The following is a 23200-nucleotide window of genomic DNA, read 5'->3' as shown; positions in this document are numbered from 1 at the left end:
TACCAGTTTACTACAGCAATTGGTATATGAATACAATAAAATCATGTGCAAAAGAAATTTGACAGCAATTGCATACCAGATGTACATGTATGTCATTTAACTATTAAGAGTAATTTGACTACTTGTATATTTATATCAATTGATAAGTATAGATAGAACAGACATGCAGGTATGTACATTCTCAATCTGATTGAAATCTGATGAAGTCAACTTGGTGCTATATCTTTATATACCTCTATTTAAAGCACTCTTTTTTGTTCAGTGAGCAATTGCAAGTGAATTAATATACACATGTACACACATACATCGGACAGATATACATAAGAGGTGGTCATGTTCAAAGCCTGCATGCTGAGCAGATTTACTCAACTAATGAGAACACGTCTTATGCCAAAAGGTCTACTATGAGTACAGTACCTCAGAATGCTGTGTTTGAAAAGCTTGAGCGCAGAGCAGACAATGATGTTGTTGTTATAATAATTGTTATTGTTTGGTGGTTCTCTAAATTTGTATCAATTTCAATCCTCGAATGTTATATTGTAAGATGGATTCTGATTGGCTACACATAAGTACAGGATTTAAAGTTGACCATGAGCTCCTATCGTATTATGTCAGATGTATAGGAACAAGGCATTCACTCATTGAACAAAAAAGAACAAATTACAATAAAAGTACGAAACCGGGGTAAATAAAGAAATTCTGCCACGTTCACTACATCAGATTATAATCAGATTGGTAACTGAGCTACAAAAAATAGTAATTGGATCTTTAGATACTACCAAGTTAGCTGTTTTGTGGTCCATTCAATTAAGGTATAGTATACCAGGTATTCCCTAGACATGTCAGTGTATAGTCTCATCAATTATTATCAAACTCCTGTATCTGTCCAATTTTTGACTGAAGATTTTCATTATTTGCATAAATGACATTTTGAGTGGCTGAACAATATGTCAAAGACATATGTGCATCATGTTAACTTGTATATGTCTATCTCATATGGGTAGTATGTTAATGACCAGTGTACAAATAAAGGAGGGGACATCATGATGTGGAGTCATGATGGGTGAATGGCTAGCGTGACCGGCTTGGAATCTACAGGTTGCAGGTTCGAGCCCTGTCGCTGCCTGCTGTTTGTTTCTGAGTGGCTAAAGTCCTTGGGCAAGATTTGAACCACGACTGTGCCTCAGTCAACCCAGCTGTATAACTGGGGACCTGGTAGGATGTAGGTTGCAATGTGAAGGCTTTAATCCTATGCGCTTAAATGGCTGCAATGGATTGTATGCTCCCCGGGGAGTTGAGGAAGACTAAAGGGCCGTTGTGCCATTCTGATCCGAGCCAGGGGTAATAATTGTAAAGCGCTTTGAGCACGGAGTGGGAAAGCGCTATATAAGAAACCAACATTATTATTATTATTATCAGTCATTTGTTATTCCTTGGCATGGCCCTAATCACTTGTACACTTATTGTGTTTTTGTTAGCATTTTGTTGCATTTAATTTGTAATCTTTGCCATAATTTGATAATCATGACCTGTCAGCTATTCATTCTGTCGATATTTCATATTAGGAATAATTCTCAATATTATTACAGGATTTCATATCAGAGAATTAAGTTAAAAAGAACTCTGCAATAAAAAAAATAAATCAGTCAAACAGAACAGCATCTGAATGAACCATGCACTTGTATGTTGAAATGTGAAATGTGAAATGGAAAATACAAAACAATAAATCACTCACAGAGTCTTGGAATTAGGTTAAATTTAATTTAGCAAATAATGCTTATCAGCCAACGTGTAATTTATGATCACCATACATGTAGTTGTAAAATGGGAACAATATAGGATTTTCCTAAGCTAGCATCTGTAACTTTAACAAGATGTAGCTCTCATTTCTACACATTTTCATCCAATCTGTCAAGTATGAAGTCAAATTTTGAATGAAAAAAATAGTGAAATTTACCTACAGTTGAGGAATGATAATATCTACACACTATATAGAGATAAAAACAATGTTGGACATAAATTGACATTTTCATGTTACTAAAGACACTAAATCTGATTGAATCCACTCTTCCTCTTTTTTTCCCTGAAGCAAAATATTGATGCATAAAGATTTTATCTAAAACAAATCTGACAACAAGCTTGACCTATACCCAGGAAGTGCCATTGTATTCACTGCTAATGTAATGAAGGTTTCTCTATAAAAGTAATTCCATTTACCCTGAAGGTTTATTTGAAGGATATTTCTATTTTGTCATTTTGTATTCAAATTTGGTATTTATAAATTTATCTTGAAATTGGTTTAATACAAAGCCATCCTGGTCATAGTTGATAATTATCAAACGCACTAGCATTCAACAGATAAGATAAATACGTAGGAGTCGTTAGTAATTGTATTTTACAATTTGCCTTGCTTTATGGTAAAACTGCTGAGTTTGCATTTATAAAGGCAAATGAATATAAATAGACACATGTACATGTACATGTATTGCAGATCAACACACACACACACACACACACACACACACACACACACACACACCACAAGTATAAACATTCAGAGATACTAACTTAAAATTGTAGGATTACTGTGATGATAGATTAATTAGTAATACTTGGGTGTATATGACACAATGCTGTAAATTTGTATAACAATTAGTAGCACTATTACACCATACAGTAAACGTTTCACCTCAGTGTTATAATTATATCAAAGAAAATTAATAGAAGGGAGATCACAATAGTTGATTGATTATTCGGTAATAATTACATGCAAGGGTGATTCCTTTAAATTTACCAGAAATGTCTGAAAGAATAAATCATCTGCAAGTACATGTATGTGCATTAGATAAACATTTCAGAATGTTTTGAATGTCATTTCAACTATATCTGTTATATATTTACAGACAACAAGGTACAATACAACCAGTTTGAGCTAAAGTGATGTAGGCTTGGTGTTTCACTCAGTCATGTAAAATGACATTTTTTTTTACACACCCTTAGATAACTTCTAATGCAAAATAAACAATTACATTTATGCACAGTGGGGATGTAGAAGTAGTCAAGTTGAAATGTTGACTATCAGTTAGTAAATAAACAATTGCAGTCATTAAAATCATCAAGTCCATGTGTAATGTTTTCAGTAGAAGCCTGTTTTTACTGCACTTTGAAAGAATAGCAATGCTTATCACTGTTCAATGTACATTGTAATTGGGCAAAGAATCCTGCTGTGTTTATTGTGTCTCAGTTATTGTTAGTCTATAGCGTTGAAATATGTCTATCTTTGTGTCAAAAACTTAATGTCCCATGAGTGAAACACCAAGCCTTCATCATTTTAACTATATTTGGCAGTATACATGTTCTTAACTATTTTACAAAATAACTTTAATTAAATTCACTTTTCCAATCTTTTGTCTTTATGTTCAGTTTCGTGATTTTGGTAGTTTTTGGTTTTAACAGTATGTACCAAACTTATTATTATTATAATTTTTTTAGCTTAATCCCCTTAATAAAATTCAGCTTATTTCATTTCCCTTTGCTTTATTTCATTTTGTGCTTTGTATCAAACATTCATTTTCACTTCATTTAATGTCAGTTTGTTTAGTTAGATTCCTGTCTTTCCATTTCCTGTCTTTACAATTTCCTTTTATTTTGTTTCACTGAATACTTTCAACGCAAGTGAGGGAATACCTGGATTAGTGTAACCTAAAAAACCTTGACATTATTGTAAGCAGGTGATACAAAGTTTGCATAAACAAATAAGACATTTATTCATTTAGTAGTCTATTTAGATGGATTTGTGATGGGAAAGGTAGTGAAAGGTAGATGCATTATTCTGCATGACTTGAAAAAGAGTCAATAAAATTTCATTAGATATAATAAACGTTTTTTCTCACACACAGACAATATGCTATCATAAGATGATTGCTACAATTTTTGTTATACATCATGTGCATGAGACAGTACAATATATATTGTTACTTTGGAACCATAAATTGGAAATGTATGCAAAATTTTGATCCATCTAATAAGGACCTTTATCACACAATGATTTGATTTTTCAGCTCTGATGTTTCTCTCTGGACTGGCGGAATTATATGTCCATGAATTGATGGTATTTGGTATCCTTGGTCCCTGTTCATGGACATGTTTTGATACTTCTTTGTCAAGTCTCAAACAACTAAATTACTCGGAGATAAGTAACAAGGTTTTGATTTGATAATTCAATATTCAACAAATCGATCTAAGACTTTCTTGTAATACAACATGTAATTGGTACAATTCAGAAGAAATTAGAAAATTCAACCTGTTCGAAGAAACTATACAACGTTGAACAATGATGATAATTTTACACTATGATCACTGTGTCAATGTTGTAGGAAAACATTCTAGTAACTGTGGAAATGATAAACTTCACTCACTGTAATAGATCTCTTAGTATACTGAAAATAAAACTCAACAACACTTACCATCATCGCAGTTAATAGAATAATACTTGATACTCTCGATCTGGCGTTGAATTTAAAGGGTGATTGGAATAATTTAAATTCAAATGAAATTAAATCTCAACAGCTTTAGTGTTGTGTTTGCAAATCAGTTCTTGTTCCTTGTAGATGGTGAAAGGTGTGTTGTTTGGTGTTATTGTAATAATAACTGGTATGGAAATATGAAACTACATTCCAAGAGTCAAAGTCTTCAAAAAGCAGAAATGGTGAAAATATAACTTGTGGTTTTTGAAATGTACAACCTACACTAAAAATCTACAGTATAGCTATAATGGTAGAATTAGTCATCAAGTGTCAAATTGCATAGTAATAAATGTACAGAAAATTAATATTTTTGTATGAATCCTCTTGAAAGTGTTAAGAATTTAGGTAGTTTCAGAATTTGAAAAAAGTATTAAAAGTTATATCAATATGCAAATTTATCTAGACATACATGTATTGTGTTACATCATACATGTTAAAGGAAAACTTAGTATATGAGATGTGTTTGAAGCATTATCAGTTTGAACAGTTTTGTATTAGTAGTAGTACTTCAGTACAAAAAATCTTCAATTCGGGAACATTCATATTATGTGTTTTATCTGGTATTAACTCAAAGTTGATATTTTTTCACCATTTTCAAAGATTTTGCATTGTTTAGTTTCCATAAATTTTCATTAACACTCGACAAGCAGCTAAGTCTAATTGTATTTACTTCAATTTTCCTAACTCTACATATCACAAATGAACAGAAATGGTGCATTATAAACTATGTCTAATCTCATCAAAGTAAAACATTTCACATTCAATTAAATCAGATAGCATACATTAAAATACTGGTATCAACACAGTTCCGTCTAAGAAATAGGGTTTGATATTTTACAGCAGTAGCAGAGCTGAATATAATTCCTGTATGCTTGAGTTGGTAGGTAGAATGTGTGTAGTAGAGCAGGAGAGACTCATGCATACTTGGGCTTTTCTTGTAATCTTACAATGTGTTCAACAGTGATTGAAAAGCCACTGACAAACTTGGCATTTTCCTCACTTGATTGAACTTCTAGTCTGGACGTGGTGTGGTGAATAATGAAAGGAGAAAATCTCCATTAGTAGTCTAAGACTACTGTCTTGATGTGAATGAAAATTGATGGAAAATTCAACAATTATACTCTAATATAGCTCTGATAGATTTTTAGCTGATGGTAATTCAGAGAATATCCAGTACATCTTTGCCTACTTAAATACCCCATTTATTTGGCACCTATATACACTGTCCACTAAAATCTTTTATTTCCATTGGCTGTAATGATTGAACGTGCCCAGGGAACCAATTCCTTCCAATTTAAACCTAATGCTTTTCACTTCTGTTGAATTTAGTCATATTTTGTACCATTACAATTGCAAGGTTCTCTCCATGGTAGTCTCACAATATTGCATATTGTTTCCTTGGAAACAGAATTCCATTTACAGAAACATTCTGACTGTATCTCAACAATGGTTAAAGTCATAAGGAATCTATATAAGTTCCTAAAAATGATCAAAGTTCAAACCCTATGTACGTATAAATCTTTTTTAAAAAGATCAATTCCTAGAATATCCTCTTATTGAATTTCAGTAATTTTACATAAAATTGCATTTTATTTTCCCACAGTACATCCTAAGAGCTTCAATAAATACACAAATCCTGCTGTTATCATCATCATGTACACCTGCTAAATAATAAAATGTATGTTACTATGGGGATAGTTGCCAATAGTCCCTTTGGTATGTACTAACTTTTAAAGTAGACATATACATATAGCCAGGTTTTGAGTCATTTATTCAACCTGACATCAATTGTCTCTGTCTAGTAGGCTTTCAACACTGCACCAGGTGGACTTATCCATCTAATGCTTAAGGGCGTCAATACATCAGAGGTATAGAAATACAACGAATCCAGTTTGGGCATCTGCCATGAACTTAGCTCTTTGCCTTAAACTTAATATTCATTCTAGTGACTAAGAAATCAAGTGAGACTTCATGTCACATTAAGCATACTCTTGACCCTTCAATTGAAGTGCCGGTTCATTTCGACTGGAATTCGCACATTATTAAATTATGATATAGAAAGTAAAGTAAACCTATCGGAATAATCAATCATCAAATTTGGTATCTGCAACATTTCTTCTTGCCAATTTGAAATTATTTGATGAACTCCATATTGTGAATGTAAAAATAAATTTGACTGTAATTGATGCAACTGCACTAATGGGTATTGATGAGTATAAACTAATCTGTGTGACCATAATAATCAGAATGTGAAGTTGACTGACACAGGGTGCATGACTTTTATCATAATTACTCATTTTGATTACTCTTCACCACATGCATAATAACACAAAATAATACTGCATGTAACAGGCCTGAGTTCAAAGTATGTGGTCTGGTCATAACATTTCAAAGAATTTGCCATTGAACACTTAATCATTAAGTCCATAATGTACATTTTCTAGCTGTTCATAAACATACTCATTTGGGAAATGAAACCTCTGTTTCATCTGACAATAAGTCTGCAATGATATCCCAGTTACAGGAAAAGTATGTGAAGCTGGTAACAGAGATGAAAGGCACACTTCATAAATTAAACGTACTGTACATTAAAATTTTCAAATTGGTTACTAGACCTTTGTATACACCAGTGGCTATTAATTCAGTCCTCGTTAAAACAATTTAGTGACAAACCCATATTCACCTGATTCATTGGGTTTTGAAGCAAACATCTATTCACTCTCTGCAATTTATATTTTAGACTAAGTGCACAATTAGTGAGTCATATCATGTTCAAGATCTCACTGCATGATTTATAGATTTAAACCAATATGCCATACAGTAGATATGTTGTCAGAAATTTCTGCAATAACAGCTTTGACAAGATAATTTGGACACTGTATCAGGATGATTTATAACAGTTGCAGTATCTATCAGCTGACAGTATTTGAGTCTTCAGTTGCATTATAACTGACTCACACTTTGTCTTATTGTTAAGGTTTTAATCCACTCTATTGATAATTTAATTGCCTTTCCTGTTAAAGTCTGTATAGGTTTCTCCATTCTTTTGATAATTTCTGCTTTTACATATACTGGTTTAGTGCATGTGTCTGTTTACTGTTAGATATAGGCCTGTGAGGTTTCATAAATGTAATTATCTGAGGCATTACATATGTTCATTTGTGAAATAATTAGCATGCTAGGACCCCCATGGCTAAGGCAATAGTTTTCACAATCTTGTGTGGATGTTCATTTCGATCCAGAGTTACACTCTTCTAGAAGCTCACTGCCAGACACCACAGATTACATTGTGATCTCATCAATGCAACCAAATTAAACCTAACTGATTACATTTCATATCCGTTTCAATCAAGACAGTGTCACATCAGACAACATTTGAGTCAGACTAGAAACAATCATATAATTTATTTGCAAATTAAAATTTTATACTAGTCTCCAGATAATTTTATAGTGATGGCAAGTTGATTGCAATCCCCATGTTAAATGAGTGAGATTAATTAATCTTATAGAGTCAGACATTATGCTGCAAATTATAATACTATAAATTGTCTAAGTTTACTTCTTGTAAATCTTCTTTCGAGTCCAGCTGAATAACTGAGGTAGAAAATGACAATAGTTATAAGAGTATCATAACATTTTACTCATCATTTGTAAATGTCTATTCATCAGATAACAGTTGTCAGGATAACACACAGGATTCTTTCTGACAGTACCACATCCTCTTGATCCATATTTTGAAAAACTTCCCTCTGGTCACAGATTCTGTATACCAAAGGCACACCATATATACGGTATATCTATAAACATTCTTTTATTCCATCAGCAATTTCAATTTTAGAATTCCAGAAAATTTTACTTTCATCCTAGATCTGTTCTTTTACCCTAGCTGTCACTTTTTTACTTCCTTCATCAATTTACAAAGTATGTAAATTTAGCCTTTGTCATTGCGTTATTTTCTTTGTTTCCAATATTATTATTGTAATTGTTTTGATTATTGTATATGTCAATTGTTTTTGTCGCGAGTGACTAGAAACAATTTTCAAGGTTTGCACTATGGACAATAACGTTATATCTATTCTATGTTACTGATCAAATTGTGAAATGTGTAAAAACAAAAATGGTGGGAAGAGGTAATGTCATGGCGTTAATCTCGCGACACAGTTTATAGCACAACTGAACTGATAAGATTGATGCCATGTCTGTCCATCTGTGTGTGTGTGTGTGTGTGTGTGTGTGGAAAACTTAAACTCAAAACCACCAGACCGATTGCATTTGGTGGAGACATTACTTGTGGTGTTTAGTTTGCAAAATTTTAATTGTAAGCAAAATGATCACATCACAGGGATGTGATTTGGGTCAAAAAATTACCTGTTTAGTCAATTAACTTCAACTCAAAATCTGTCTGTTTGTCTGAAATTTGGTAGGAACATTCATAGGGATGTGTAGATTAAGATTTGTTCATGTGAATATTGTGAATATTGGTCAAAAACTTATATCTCAAAAGTACTTGGTCAGTGAGACTGAAATTTGGTGAGATGTTTTTGGAAATGTTATTCTGCAGATTGTGTTCAAAACATTTTGACACATTTGGCTCTAGCAACCATGACCACACCCTTAGCAACAACCAAATGCTAGGTATATTTTGCTAAAATAACAACATCATCTGGTAGGCAAGTGAGTAAACATTCAAAAATAAATGCAAATTTCTCTAGCAACCATGACCATGCCCATAGCAACATCCAAACAATGGTGTATTTCACAAAGATAACAGGGAATTCTTAGACAAGTGAACAAACATTCAAAAAGTGTAAACAAATATGCCTAGCAACAAGACCACACCCATAGCAACAGCCAAATGATCACATCTATTGCAAATTGAATAAACATTAAGAAAATGTATGCAAATATACCTTATAAGCAACAAAACCACACCCATACCAACAGCCAAATGATCTCATCTATTGCAAAGATAACAACAGGAATTAAACAAATGAATAAACAGTCCAAAAACTATGTACATGTGCCTAGCAACAAAACCATGCCCATAGCGACAGCCAGATGGTCACATATAAGATAACAATAGAGCACCTTGAGGTTGGCTTGAATTTCCAGCCACAAACCTAACATGGTTCATAGGTCTCTGCAGTTGGTTTGAATTTCACAAACCTGACATGGTTCACAGGTCTCTGCAGTTGGCTTGAATTTCTGGCCACAAGCCTGAGTATAAGACATGGTTCATAGGCCTCTGTGGTTGGCTTGAATTTCACTTGCGTCAACACAACAAAATACACCGTCCCATTCCTAAACTTTGTGTGGTGAAAATGAGAACAAATTTGTCAAAAAGCTAACTTTTAAGGTGGGTCATTATGTCTTGGAAAAGGTCAATCCACTTTAGACTGGATAGGCAACTGGATAATAAACACCTATACCTAGCATGGATCAGCATGTAGATAAACATTTTTTTTTAATGTACAGTTGCAATACAATACCATTGGTGCTAAATTTGGACTGTGAACATTTACCTAATGCTGGTACTAGCAGCATTTTAATTTGAAGGAAATTTGGATAGATTGAATCATAAACATCCTTATGACTGGACTTACAAGCCATAAATCAAGTCAGGTGGTGTGACTAGAACTTGCAGCAAATATATATAAGTTTGATTGTCAATATGACAGCATTCATGTATGTTAACAGAACAGCTAGCTACCAGTACTTTTCTTCAGTAGCTCTTTATTTGTCTGCATTCATCAGAATGATGTGATTTATTCATGTTTTTTCAAGTGTATTGTGTAGCATTGATATGAGTCTGTTTTAAATGCCATAGAAAATACAACCATTCCAATTCTAGCTGTAATAATTTTGAAGTACCATACCATACCAATATGTGTACTATTAAGTTATTTCTTCCATATTGCTGACAGTGTATAACATGTATGTGTGGTCAATATCTTTCATAATGATGTCTAAGGGTAATGCAATGAAATATATAATACATGCATTATTTTTGGTGTGCACATAACTTTTATCTGAATGGTGACCACATTTGTAGTGAACAATCATGACTTAGTGTAACACAAAATAATTAATACATGAAGACTCCATTCAAGTGTCTATCCCTTTATTATTAGGTGCAAATTTTCTCTTGAGACCTTGACCTTGACCTTCAATGTGAATGATCAAAATCCAGCCTTTTTCTGCATATCACAGACAGTTTTTGGCATTTATTTGTTGCCATTATTTTCTAAACGTTATGTCACCATAATTCAGTCTCCTAGAAGTAAAGTATTTGAGGGATGTCTTATATGAAGACTTGATTGTTTAAAATACAAGTCATGACAAAGGTAGCAAAATGATTCTCATTTTGACCATATTGGAAAACCTAACAAAGTAAAATAAGGGAACAATTGTTAGTAATAATTAGACAATCATACACTTTAAATTAAATTAAATTGAATTAAGAGTAGTCGTTATCACATTTCAGTAGCCCTTTCAATAGGATTATTATTTTAATGTATAAAAGTTTTATAGATAATAAACTCCCCAGACAACCGTGTAATCTAATTCATTTCAAATTGATAAATACTAAATTAAGTAGATAGATAGATAATATTTTACCGGATGAGATTTCCAGTGTGATGAATTTCTGTCATCATAAATTTGCTATAATTCTATCACGTTTCTGACATAGCCAGTGTTTTCATTTTCTTATAACACTCTAGCTGTACTGTACATAACTTGATGTATCATTTTCTTATAACATTCTAGCTGTACTGTACATAACTTGATGTATCACCTAGCTACTTGCATTACAAAATGTATCTGCAACTTTTCAGTAACTGATGTGCAATTCAAACTCACTTGCTTAGATACATAACTAAGATTATTTGTAGTGGTGGTAATTAATCTTGGGTGATTAAAAGAGCTGCAGCTAGTAAACTACTATAAGCTACGTACTACTTAAGACTAGATTATCAATGATGTGACAACTACCGGGGTAGTACATGTACTGGTAGTATGTGAGATTGCATAGTGACTAAGATCTCAAACTTTGACATTGTTAGCCCAACTATATATATATAACAAATTCTGATAAAAAGCTGTAAATTACAATAATTTACTTTAATGTTTATCCTTGTTGATGATATTGTCACAGTATTAATTCTCATTCATTTACTTGTAATTAATTTCTGCTATGATAATAGATCAGTCTTACTGTACATGTGCATGTCAAACCAATTGCCTTGTCATCGAGTGATGTACAATAACATTCAGATTGAATCGGTTGCAATGTCTGATTCCATTATCACTACCACAGTGCCCTCTAGTGTTCATGTTTGCTAAAAGTGCTAAAGGCATAAAAAGAGAATTGCAACAGTGTAACAAAACCAAATTTGTTTTGGACATATATAGCAATGATATTTAAATGTATGTGCAGTTAATAAAAGAAGTTGTAACATTTACAGTAATGAATGCTAATTCATACAATGTAGAAGTCCCATAAAAATATGATTTACATGTTACAATATATATATATATTTTATATATACCGGTATATATATTTAAGTTCAGCACCTACATGTACATGTAAATGTATTGAAACAAAGAAAAATTCAAACAGAAGTTTGTACGTGTATACACTATTAAAAATCTGAATAGGTGAAATAATGTCAATTGTGGTAATTTATGATTCTGACATATTTCCTATCAAGCAAGATGGAAAGATTTTCCCTTGCTGGGGTCTAAACCTAAGGCAATCTTCATGCTGCAGTTTTAGACACACAGGCAGACAGATTGACAGACGTAGACAGACAGATTGACAGATAGCCAAGTACTGTAGACAGAATGACTAATATACAGACATAGGTACAGACCTATACAGGCACCAATCAATATATCCATCAGTCAGGCATAAAACTGGTTTAAGAATAATTGATTCATGAATATGACAAAATCAGACATTATGACAAGACATTATGTATAGATCTGAATGTGTATAATATATTAGGTCAAAACAAGAATTGTTTCTGGTCAGGACATTTTATCTAAAGTGGTGAGACGACTCAAATTATTTTGTTTTATTCTCAACAAACCTGTCACTCAATCTACTATTTATGGCAGTTACTGTTCTTTTCAAGTTATTTAGTACTTTAGAGCTAGTGTGTATTTGGGGCAGATGTCATTTGCTTGTTCATGATTGGCTCTTAAGTTGTCTTCACTGAAGTAGGAAGAGTTATTTTTGTGCTTCCTCTTGGATCTGCAGACTGCATGGGAGGAACAAACATGAAAAAAGGACAGATTTGAGGGTATTTAAATGATCTGCGCGCTGACCAGAAACAATTCTTTTTTTTTTTTACTGTTATCAGCCATGAGACAATGTCAATGATAAAAAATGAGTCTAATTGTTTTTTGCTCTTTTTATCACCAGATGCAAGTTTGGAGGTTCCAGGCCTTGTGATTGTATTAGACTGTAGTTTAGTTCCTATTGTGTCAACAACCTGTCGTCTCCATGTTTAGTGTAAGCTGCAGTAAGAGGACTCAGCAGATTTTTGTGGGATTACTCATCACATTACTAATAGTTGGTGTCCTGGCATGGTACTATGTCAGCCAACACTCCCATCTCATTGTCCTGACCCTGGGACCCCTGGAACTCAATGGAAAGCTCCGACAGTTAAGCATAGATGACGATGAAAGAGGCAGACTGGTTATACAGATTGGTAAAGAGTTGACTCTGACATCAATCCCAATTCATTGCGATGGAGTTGGTGGACGTATGAATCTTTGTGCAGAATGGATTGAGGATACTGATGATGCCAATGGAATGAAACTCTCCAGAGTTCGAGTTGACTTTAATGCTATTGATGCTGATGCTAGATGCTACAATGTTCACTGGCAGTCCGTTTCTCCATTCTTCATTCCGGAGGATTGCATTGATTTTGGAGAGGACCATTGGTATGGTGGGACACCAACTTATGAACAGAGGCTAACTTTGGAAAACAATCATGCATGTATGCAGCCGTACATCACAGGGGAATTATGGACCAAACAGAAAGGTTACGGATCAGTGATGGAAAAGATGTGGATGTCTAGCAAAGGAATGGTTATTACAATCATGGATGATATTCCCTTACAAGTCAGCATGAATGATGACAACACACATCTTTGTATTAGGGCAGATCGTAATGATGATTCATACATGTATAATAATATGCCAGGTGGGTTTCCTGAACTGAAATATACAATATGTGATACCACAAACATCAAACAAATCTATAAGTATGCATTAAGTAGATATATCGAGCTTCCAAAAGGACAACCAGACCAAGGGTTGATCAACTTTCCAATTTGGGCCGTAAAACCATATTTCAAAGATATTGTCTACAATCAGACAGATGTATTGAATATTGCAGAACAAATTAATGATTATGGCTTCAATAGGAGTCATATAATATTAAATGGAAAATATTCCAGTCATTACGGAGACTGGGATTTCAATCCGGAAAACTTTCCAGACCCAAGACAGATGATGGATAGACTGCATGATTTGGGTTTTAGGGTGACGGCAGTTGTGAGTTCTATTGTTAACACAGACTCTAAAAATTACAAATATGGATTACTGAAAGAGAAGGACTACTGGATGAAATATGGTGATGGAGAAGCACCTGGTTTAGTCAAGTGGTGGGGTGGTCTAGGTACTGTTTTAGATTTCACACATGAAAGAGCTGTTTCTTGGTATAGGACAAAGTTGAAAAACTTGATGCAGATGTACAACATTGATGCTTTATTGTTTGATGGAGGAGAAGCATCCCACCTGCCTCCAAACTATGTAGCTCATCGTAAGCGATCAATGGAAAATCCTAACCGTTATAGTGAAAAATTTGTTGACTTTGCTTCAGACTTTGGACTGGAAACTCAGATTGGAGTTGGACAGAGGACGCAAGCAGTACCATTGTTTGTTAGAATGGAAGAGAAGCGTTCAGGTTGGGGGTATAACAATGGTATTAAGGCCATCATTCCAGCTGCTCTACAATATGGATTACTTGGCTATCCTTATTTTATTCCCGCTCCAATAGGAGGAAATGTTGATTCTGATTCCAGTACCGAAGTGAATGGTTTACCAGATAGGGAATTATATATTAGATGGTTGGAGTTAGTTACATATCTACCCGTTATGGAATTCACTACATTACCATGGCAGTATGATACAGAGGTGGTCCAAATTGCACATAATATGGTGAAAATACATGAAACCAAAGTTGCACCACTTGTTGCCAGTTTGATCAGAGAAGCCACACAAACCGGTAAGATTTCCTAACATCTTTTGCTTTTATCTTTTATTCAAGTTTCTATCTCATTGTTTTCTAGTCCTTGGCTTTGTTCATCAAATACTAAACAATTTCAATTTTATTGTGAAGCATTATTGTATCCACAGTGTGTCATGTACTCTGTGAATAAACTGTCAAATATACTCTGTGAATAAACTGTCAAATATACTCTGCGAATAAACTGTCAGACATACTCATAATAGTTGTAAAAGGATTAGGCAATCAGTATCAAGATAAACAGGTGGTCTAAAGACAGCAGATTTAGTATACATGCAATCATAAAGAGTTATATGTTTTGTATATGATGGACACTTCCTTGGATACTGTGTAATACATATGATGGACACTTCCTTGAATACTGTGTAATACATTATATACATGTATGATGGACACTTCCTGGAATACTCAGTGTAATACATATATCACAACAGTGAAATGTCATGTTGTTCAGTTTTCAAATACAAATATATGAAGGACCTGATGTATGCCACTTTTTCTGGGGTTCACTTATAATTTTAATTTTGTTCACGCAAAGTTTCTTATCTCACAGAAGGCCAATTGTTATGTTGAAAAATAAGCAAAAAATGTGAATGGTTCAAAGTCAGAAGGGCAAAATGAATTTTTTTTTGTCATTTTCTCAAAAGTAAATATTTCTGGAAGACCGTGTGACATTTTTCTTTACTGTTTCTTCTGCGATATCTTACCAATAGGTGCCATTGGTGGAGACAGACAATAGGCAAATTACCATCAATTATATTTCAAGTAGTCATAAGTGCTATGTATCCAAAATACATTTTTGGCCTTTTTTCTCAAAAAGTGGCATTTTCATCATTGGGCACTTTTGAAATGTGAAATTCTAAGCTTGCATGAAATAAAGCAAATAATGTGAAATATAAAATACAAGTATGACAGGTATTACTGCTCCTTGCAGTATTTAAAATAGCTCCAACATTACAAACTAATATAGATTGTCATCATATGGACAGACTCCTCCCTATTTAGATGTTGATCCTTTCTGTTCGAAGTCTTTTTACTCATCTACAATGTACTCTTCTACATTCTTGTGTATCATACTTGTCAGTCATAAACCAACAACAACAAAACAAAACACAAACAAATTTAAATCAATCAAACTTATTTTTACAAGACATAATTGCACCTATTATGAATCTGCCGAATTATACATTGATTTCTCTTTTAAGCTAGAACAAAAGAAATTTACATAATTATTAACACTTTTTATACAGATTGACTACCAAAGTTGGTATTTACATGACATTGAAAAGTATTTCTTTCAAAGTGCAGGCTTTGTTTAATTGTCAGTATATTTTATCGATTGATAATCCTACCTTTGTTAGATATCATTCATGTAATTGTTACCCTTAAAATGTTCAATATTGCTTATAGAGAAAGTTACATTTGTATAGTAACATCCAATATGAGTCAGATAGCATTGTTGGGTAAGAGTGTCCCATGATTTATTTGTTATTCAGTTCAGATACATTGCATATTTTGTTGATTGACCATGTATAAATTCTGTTTCTGCACAAAAGTTAATTTCATTCCTAATCAAGTTAATGTTATTTTTATTGTATTTACCGCTAGCAACGTGTTTAGACTTCTAATCAAGATAACATGTACGGTATGTTGAAATGCTATCAACTCTATCTGACATGTCATTCATCAAAGTTACAATCAACTGGATTTAGTGTGATTTGATTTAATCAGAGACGACAAGTCAAGGAAACACACAGACGTATACCACATGAAGGGCAGTGACTTAAAATGTTTACAAGTTTTTACTTACTGATAATTGTTTTGACTACAATGACAGACATACACTTTCGCTTTCTTATAGTCATTAATCAGACCATAGACCTACACATTTCGTGTAGGATCAGACACACATGCAAGTGCACACACTCAGCAGATTATAAAACTAGTTGTCAATGAGAATATAGATAACTTATTTTAATGACAATGAATACAGTGACATGTATATATCCACCAGGTTGATGTCCATATAAATTAGTGATGTTTATTTTAATGGCCACCTCTGAATGATTTGGAGAGTGCACAGTTCATTGTTAATATTGGAAGACTCTACTAAGAGTGATTGGGTGGCTCAATGCAGTCAGACAACCAGCGCTGAAATAATTATGATAGATGCTAATTGTATACCATCCTCTAAAGGAAGCTCAGAGTGTAGTTGCTATTGAATGTGTTTGCATCCACTAGCAGTCAAGTCAAATTTACTCATCCCTTGAATTATTAAATGCCAAATACAGATTGTATGCCTTTAAGCCATTGCACTGTCATTTCTTTCCTATTTTTCCCTGAAGTGTTCTCCAAATTTAATCCAGACAGTAAAGTGCTGATAATACAGCCACTTGGTAATTAAAATTGATTATACAGTTAACATAGGATTGGCGCTGAGAAAGAAGCAGACAGTTTTATGGAGATCTATTGGGATGAATTTAAAAGACTGAAGTATTAGAGTGAACAATATAGATTAAGTTTTGTAGGAGTGTGGCACTGATTTCTCACACCCTGTGTAGAGTTAGAGTGACTTCAGTTGACATTTAAATAATTTGCAAATGACATAGGACACTGATGACATTTCAAACCGTTATTGTAATGGACATATCAGGTCTACTATACCTACCATGATGTAGCAGAAATGATTTCCTATAATAGTCTAGATACTCATATATTGTATTCTGCATGCTCCAGAGTCTATCAATCATCGAAAACATAAATGCTCAAAATTGTCACCTGAACTGGCTGTGGATATGAAAGCAACAGCATAGTGTATATTAATCAGTGCTGGTGATATTTATATATGATTGAATCAAAACTTGGATATAAATTCAATAGATGTCTTGTGAATTTTTCAGTGTGAAAATTTCACGAAAATTCAGTTTGGTTGCAGGATTACAGAATGAGTTTGAAAAAAAAATTCATTTTGATGAAAACAAGGACCTAATGTTAAATTTGATATATACACCTCAAATTTGTAACACCAAATATAAATTCAGGAATTTGTAAGATTTGTCTGTTTGACTGTATAATTGGGGTCATGACCTTATATTGGGTTCATGACCCCATCTTTGGGTTGTGACCTTATTTCAAAATGTCCCCAATCCTGCTTCCCTGAGTCTGTATCTTGATACAAAAACTTAATTTGATAAGTTATCCAACTGTGACTGATTAGAATTTGCTCAAAACACATTTGTCATGAGAATTGAAATACTTTCAGATCATCTACTAACTTGTGCAAAAAATATATTTCTTCAATCTGCAGAGAAAATTGATTTTTATTGAATTCACAAATCTGAGATATTCGAAGGGTCATCAATCTCTCAACAAACACTGATTTAGAAGATTAGTGCATTTAGATGTACATTGACTGCTTGCAAAGCCTTTCTTATACCTATTCGATAAAAGTAGATATTCTCAATTGAAAAAAAAAATTGGTGATATTTCAAACTTTGCCCTTTTCAAATTTAAACAATGCATGTAAACCCACACATACAATGTATATGATTAAACTTGTGCTTAGCATACATACATTGTACTCTCATTTTTATGTATTGTTAACAATGATTGAAAAGGTTTAGCAGTGTTGTATTTATACATGTCTGAGACTATAATCTGCCTGGTTGTGAAGTACATTTGTACATGTACATGCATGTGAGCAAATTTAATCAATGAAATATTGTGCATGCAGACATAAAATTTAAAATAGCCAGACCAGTAAGCTTGGTTTTAGGTTAGAATAATGTATGTTACTGAGTCACACTGCCAAAGTGTCTGATTTGTCATGTTGTTGAAAGGAGAATGCCACTCCAGGAAATACACATATTTTCATGGAGATCTCATGATTTCACTTCACATGGATTTTGCTCGATTGCCAAATTGAAACTTATATCTGAAGGTAATAAGTGCTTAGGAGTCAGGAATATTCTTCATCTAATAATACGTATGTATTTCTTGTAATACCCATGAGGCAGGGTCATTATACTAGAACAATGATGGGGAAATATTGAGATTAAATTTGTTGTTTCTTGGTAATCACACAAAATTCATGTAATTTAAAATCATGAAATTACTCTCCAGAATTACAAGTTAATGAAAATACCTGTATTTCTAGGAGTGGCATTTCCTTTAAAAATTAAATAGATGCAGTTAATTTATAATAATCTAGAAATGTTAGAATTAATCAAAAGACAGTTGAAGGCAGGTGAAATTGTTGCAATTATTTGTCATATGTCAGTGATGTGAGTGGGAGCCAAGATCACAGTCTGTCTACTGTGGATCAGGATACAAAATTAATAAGACAAAATACTCTTAGACTAATCTAAAATTTGGCATAACATTTAGTCTGAACAGTGATTGTAAAGTTACAACAAAGCAATAGCATGTACACTTGAGCAGTCTCAGTCATACAATGTACACCATCTGATTAAAATCCGATGGCTAGAGGAGGCGGTCATCAAGATGAAAATGTAAACATGTATCACAAAGGTCAATTGAAGCAAAAATACTGAGGTAAAATAACAATGAATGATTAGCTGACATCTACATCGGATTTTAATCAGATTGAGTCATACATTACGTATTTCAATCTTTGAGAATTCTCTTTCTTTATTCTCTCCACCATTTCATCAACTATTGTGCATGTACATGTAGAACCAAAGGGTGAGTCTTTAACTAAATGTGTCATGTACAATTCAATAATACTAATATTTAATTCGTATATACTAAGTCTTTCGGGTTTTTTTACATTAACTTATTTCATGTTACAGGAGTTTATTGTCCCCATGTAGTTGTTTAGGAATGCATAATGTAGTCATAAGTGTAGTTATAACTTAGACCAACACATTCAAAATGAATTATTCATACTTTCAACACAACATATCATGCTTTCTTTGACTTATATTAACTGCATGAGTTTAATGCCACTCAAAAGAGTAATTTGCAATCATAAATGTATACAACAATATAGTATTTTAAAGTGTTTACAAATTGTCAAAGAATGTTGAATTATATGAAAAATTTGCTTTGAAGTCTTAATCCAAAAGTGTACTTACAATGTGTGCATTAAAATAAGCAAAGCATCTTAACAGTTTGGACAGGATGTTAAGTATTATGTATACCCTCTATCATTGTACTTTATTTCCTTGCCAATGCACAGGAAAAGGATAGGAATTCTGATCTTATGATGTCAGTTTGAAAGTGGAATAATTGCTATGGGATGACATGTTTTTATTATAAAAAAAAGCTCTGAAAATAGAGTTTTCCTATTTATTATCAAAGATGATAATGTACTGCTACAATACCGTACCTTCGTCAGAACTTGAATTTACACAGATACATTGTGCAGTGTATTCTGATGGGAGATAATATTAGTAACCATTTGTGATTTCAATGGCTAGAAATGAAGTAATGACTTCTGTGTGTGAACTGTAACAATTTCATATCTTCTTCCTTGTTTCCTGCTCAGGTGTTCCTATTATCCGTCCTTTGTGGTGGATTTCTCCAGAAGATCCCAATGCTTTGACAGAGGACACAGAATTCTTAATTGGGGAAGACCTTCTAGTGGCGCCAGTCTTGGAAAGGGGACAGCGCCAGAGGGATATATATTTACCAGAAGGTGCTTGGAAAGATGAACTCAGAGGTGAGGAATATGAAGGCAGTCGTTTGATCCGAGGATTTGGTGTGGAACTGGATCAGATAGCTACGTTCAAGAAAGTCACACCACTGGAGTGAGAGTGCAAGACACTTGTTATTTCAATCCTTCCTTTACAAGCAACATCATACAATATGAAGACCAAAGGGGCCACACGAGTACCCAATGTAAATGACCTTTGACCTTCGATGTCAGTGCAATAGTGTAGAGGGAACTTAAAGTGATATAATATATTTTGATGAAAGTTTGTAAAAGCTGTAATAAGAGGAGACTAAATATTCAGAAATACCACAGAACACAGAAATATCAGTACCTGAAACTATTAAATTAAATGTCTACATGTTTATAAAAAATACATGTAGAACAAATTATTACATGTGAAGTGAGCTGAATGAATTCAACGCATGAAGACACATGACACTTAAAATCTTTCATTAAACAAGCAAATTAAAACTGATAATGTACACTTCACTTGGAAGATTTGGTTATACCACCTCGGCTAATATGCCAACAGGATTTTTGCTGAAAGCAGCACATACATTTGTTGTAAGTGTAGAGAATATGTACCTACATGTTCATAATCAAGTTGACCTTCAGTGTTTTTATTTATTTGATTAGAGAGAAATATCAGTGGTATTGTGAAACTATTTTAACTGAGTAATGATCAGATTGTCTTGAATGTGACATGATACTATCTATAATATAGCTGTTATTATAATGTCTTCGCATTAAATGATTAAATTATATAAGTTTGGTGCTATGATCAGTGTTAAGTCTCTTTTTCATAAATGCATGCCAAAATTTAAAATGAGTACAACATTTACAACAGCCAACCTCATATCATAATGTATAAAGTGCAAGGTTTATCTTTTTCTTGCATGTTTGCCTTGGAGTTATAATTTACAGAGTTGGATTCTGCAGTCCTCATTCTTTAAGTCTGGCTATTACACATGCAGATAATGCAGGATTGGAATATCTAGATACTGAGATATTATTTACACAATTATCTAAAACATGTGTTATGTGAGATTTCATATCATATTATATTATCAGCTAGCTTTTCAGTTTAATTAAAGTTGAATTTTGGAAATAGTTATGTGATTATGGCTTCATACATAGTCACTGTATATATAAATGCTATGCTGCCAGTACCCAATCCAGTAGTCAGATATCCCTACCAGTATGAATCCTAGTAGGCCATCTCAATCAGTCTTTCAATTACAAGTGAACATTCACATAGAGTTAGTATGAAACTACGAATTTGAATGGTCAAATTACTACAAAATTGATTTTCAACTGATTCCTCTAAAACTAGAGTAGATTTGAGTTCCAAATAATTACTATGTCTTGAGCACTTTATCGTCAATTAAAGGTTAGTCTGTATGCATGCACTGGAAATCATCTGTTAAACTGTAATTTGATGTCTGTAAATATGTATGTACCTGATGCTCTGCATGCATGTAGAACAATATCAGCCTCTCATGTGTTAGGGGATCTATTTGTATTTCTATCCTTGACCAAACCAAACACAACTCCCTAAGCTAGTCAGGATCCATTTCCCTGTTCAATGCTCATATATTTTGGTTTTAGTGTTGCGCCTTTGAAATAAACTATTTAAACTTGTTTTCGTTGCTTTGTACAAGAAAACTCGGACCATAATTCTCAGTTCAAAATGAGGCAATACCCATGATGTATTTGATAAATTAGCCATCTTATAATCTAATATGGCTGCAGATTTCAGTGTTAAATTTTACGATAAAATGAAAGATTGTCAAGTTCCTTGAAAACAGGACACAGTGAATTTACCTTAAATTCTTTATTATTTCCCAAGGCCTAGGAACAAACTTTAATAGTGATGTTTGGGGAAATTTTAAGAAACTTAGATTTTTCAGGGAAATTGGTTCCGAGGTGTATTCTAGCTTAAGTGTGAGTCTCTTAATTTGCATAATTAGTATTTTGTAATTTTTGACTCTGTCAATGTCCAGTACGTGCCTAACAAGTGACAATCATATCGTTAAATTTGAATGTAAGTGAATTATTACTGTTTGTATTGTATGGCTATGTTTTTAAGAAGTTTGTTCTGGGGTAAAATGTACAAAAAAAAATATCACAGACTGTATGGAAACTTTGTCATGGTAAAATGTTATATTTATTTTTGGAGGAGTATTTTTGTATTTTTGTATGATGACTATAGGAGGTGGTGTTAGTATTGCTTCACTGTATTTTGGGTACACTTGATCATAAGTATGCCACCCTACCAGCCACAATATGTTGTACAGAAAATGGTTGTTAACGCCATTGTAATTGCTGAAGTGTACATAGGCAGGCAAAATTTCAGGTGACCAAGCAATCTTTTGTGATTACAAAAACATCATGATTGTGGGGGTGGGGGGGGGGGGGGGGGGTGGGGTGGGGTGGATAACAACTGTATGGCTCAGCAAGTGTAGTAGAGTAAATGATTTAATACCGGTAAGTATGCTGTTTTTCCTCATGAATTATCAAGATCAGTTGGCCAGTGTAGTCTGGGGAACACATTCAGTTCAGATTTTTGTGTTGTACAATCATGCCAGATTTTACCGTCACCTAGCTGAGCTTTATTGACTTCAATTTTCAATCCTTGACAATGAAAATAAAAAGACTTAGCCAACGTCTAGGCA

The 23200-nt window shown here is 33.4% G+C and overlaps 1 protein-coding gene across 1 annotated transcript in view; it reads left to right on the top strand.

Annotated features, from left to right (window-relative positions):
• Positions 1 to 21179, top strand: part of LOC144443779 (myogenesis-regulating glycosidase-like) — a 53709-nt gene extending 32530 nt beyond the window's left edge. Inside the window, exons 3-4 of the mRNA XM_078133326.1 lie at positions 12955 to 14827; positions 20358 to 21179. Coding sequence (XP_077989452.1) covers positions 13036 to 14827; positions 20358 to 20623 — 2058 coding nt within the window. The 5' untranslated portion in view covers positions 12955 to 13035 and the 3' untranslated portion in view covers positions 20624 to 21179. The remainder of the gene's footprint in view (positions 1 to 12954; positions 14828 to 20357) is intronic.
• The last annotated feature ends 2021 nt before the right edge of the window (positions 21180 to 23200 follow it).

Source organism: Glandiceps talaboti, chromosome 12, assembly GCF_964340395.1.
Source record: "Glandiceps talaboti chromosome 12, keGlaTala1.1, whole genome shotgun sequence".
NCBI classification, from domain to species: Eukaryota; Metazoa; Hemichordata; class Enteropneusta; family Spengelidae; genus Glandiceps; species Glandiceps talaboti.
The sequence above is the reverse complement of the archived record's forward strand: the minus strand, read 5'-3'. Positions and strand labels throughout refer to the sequence as shown.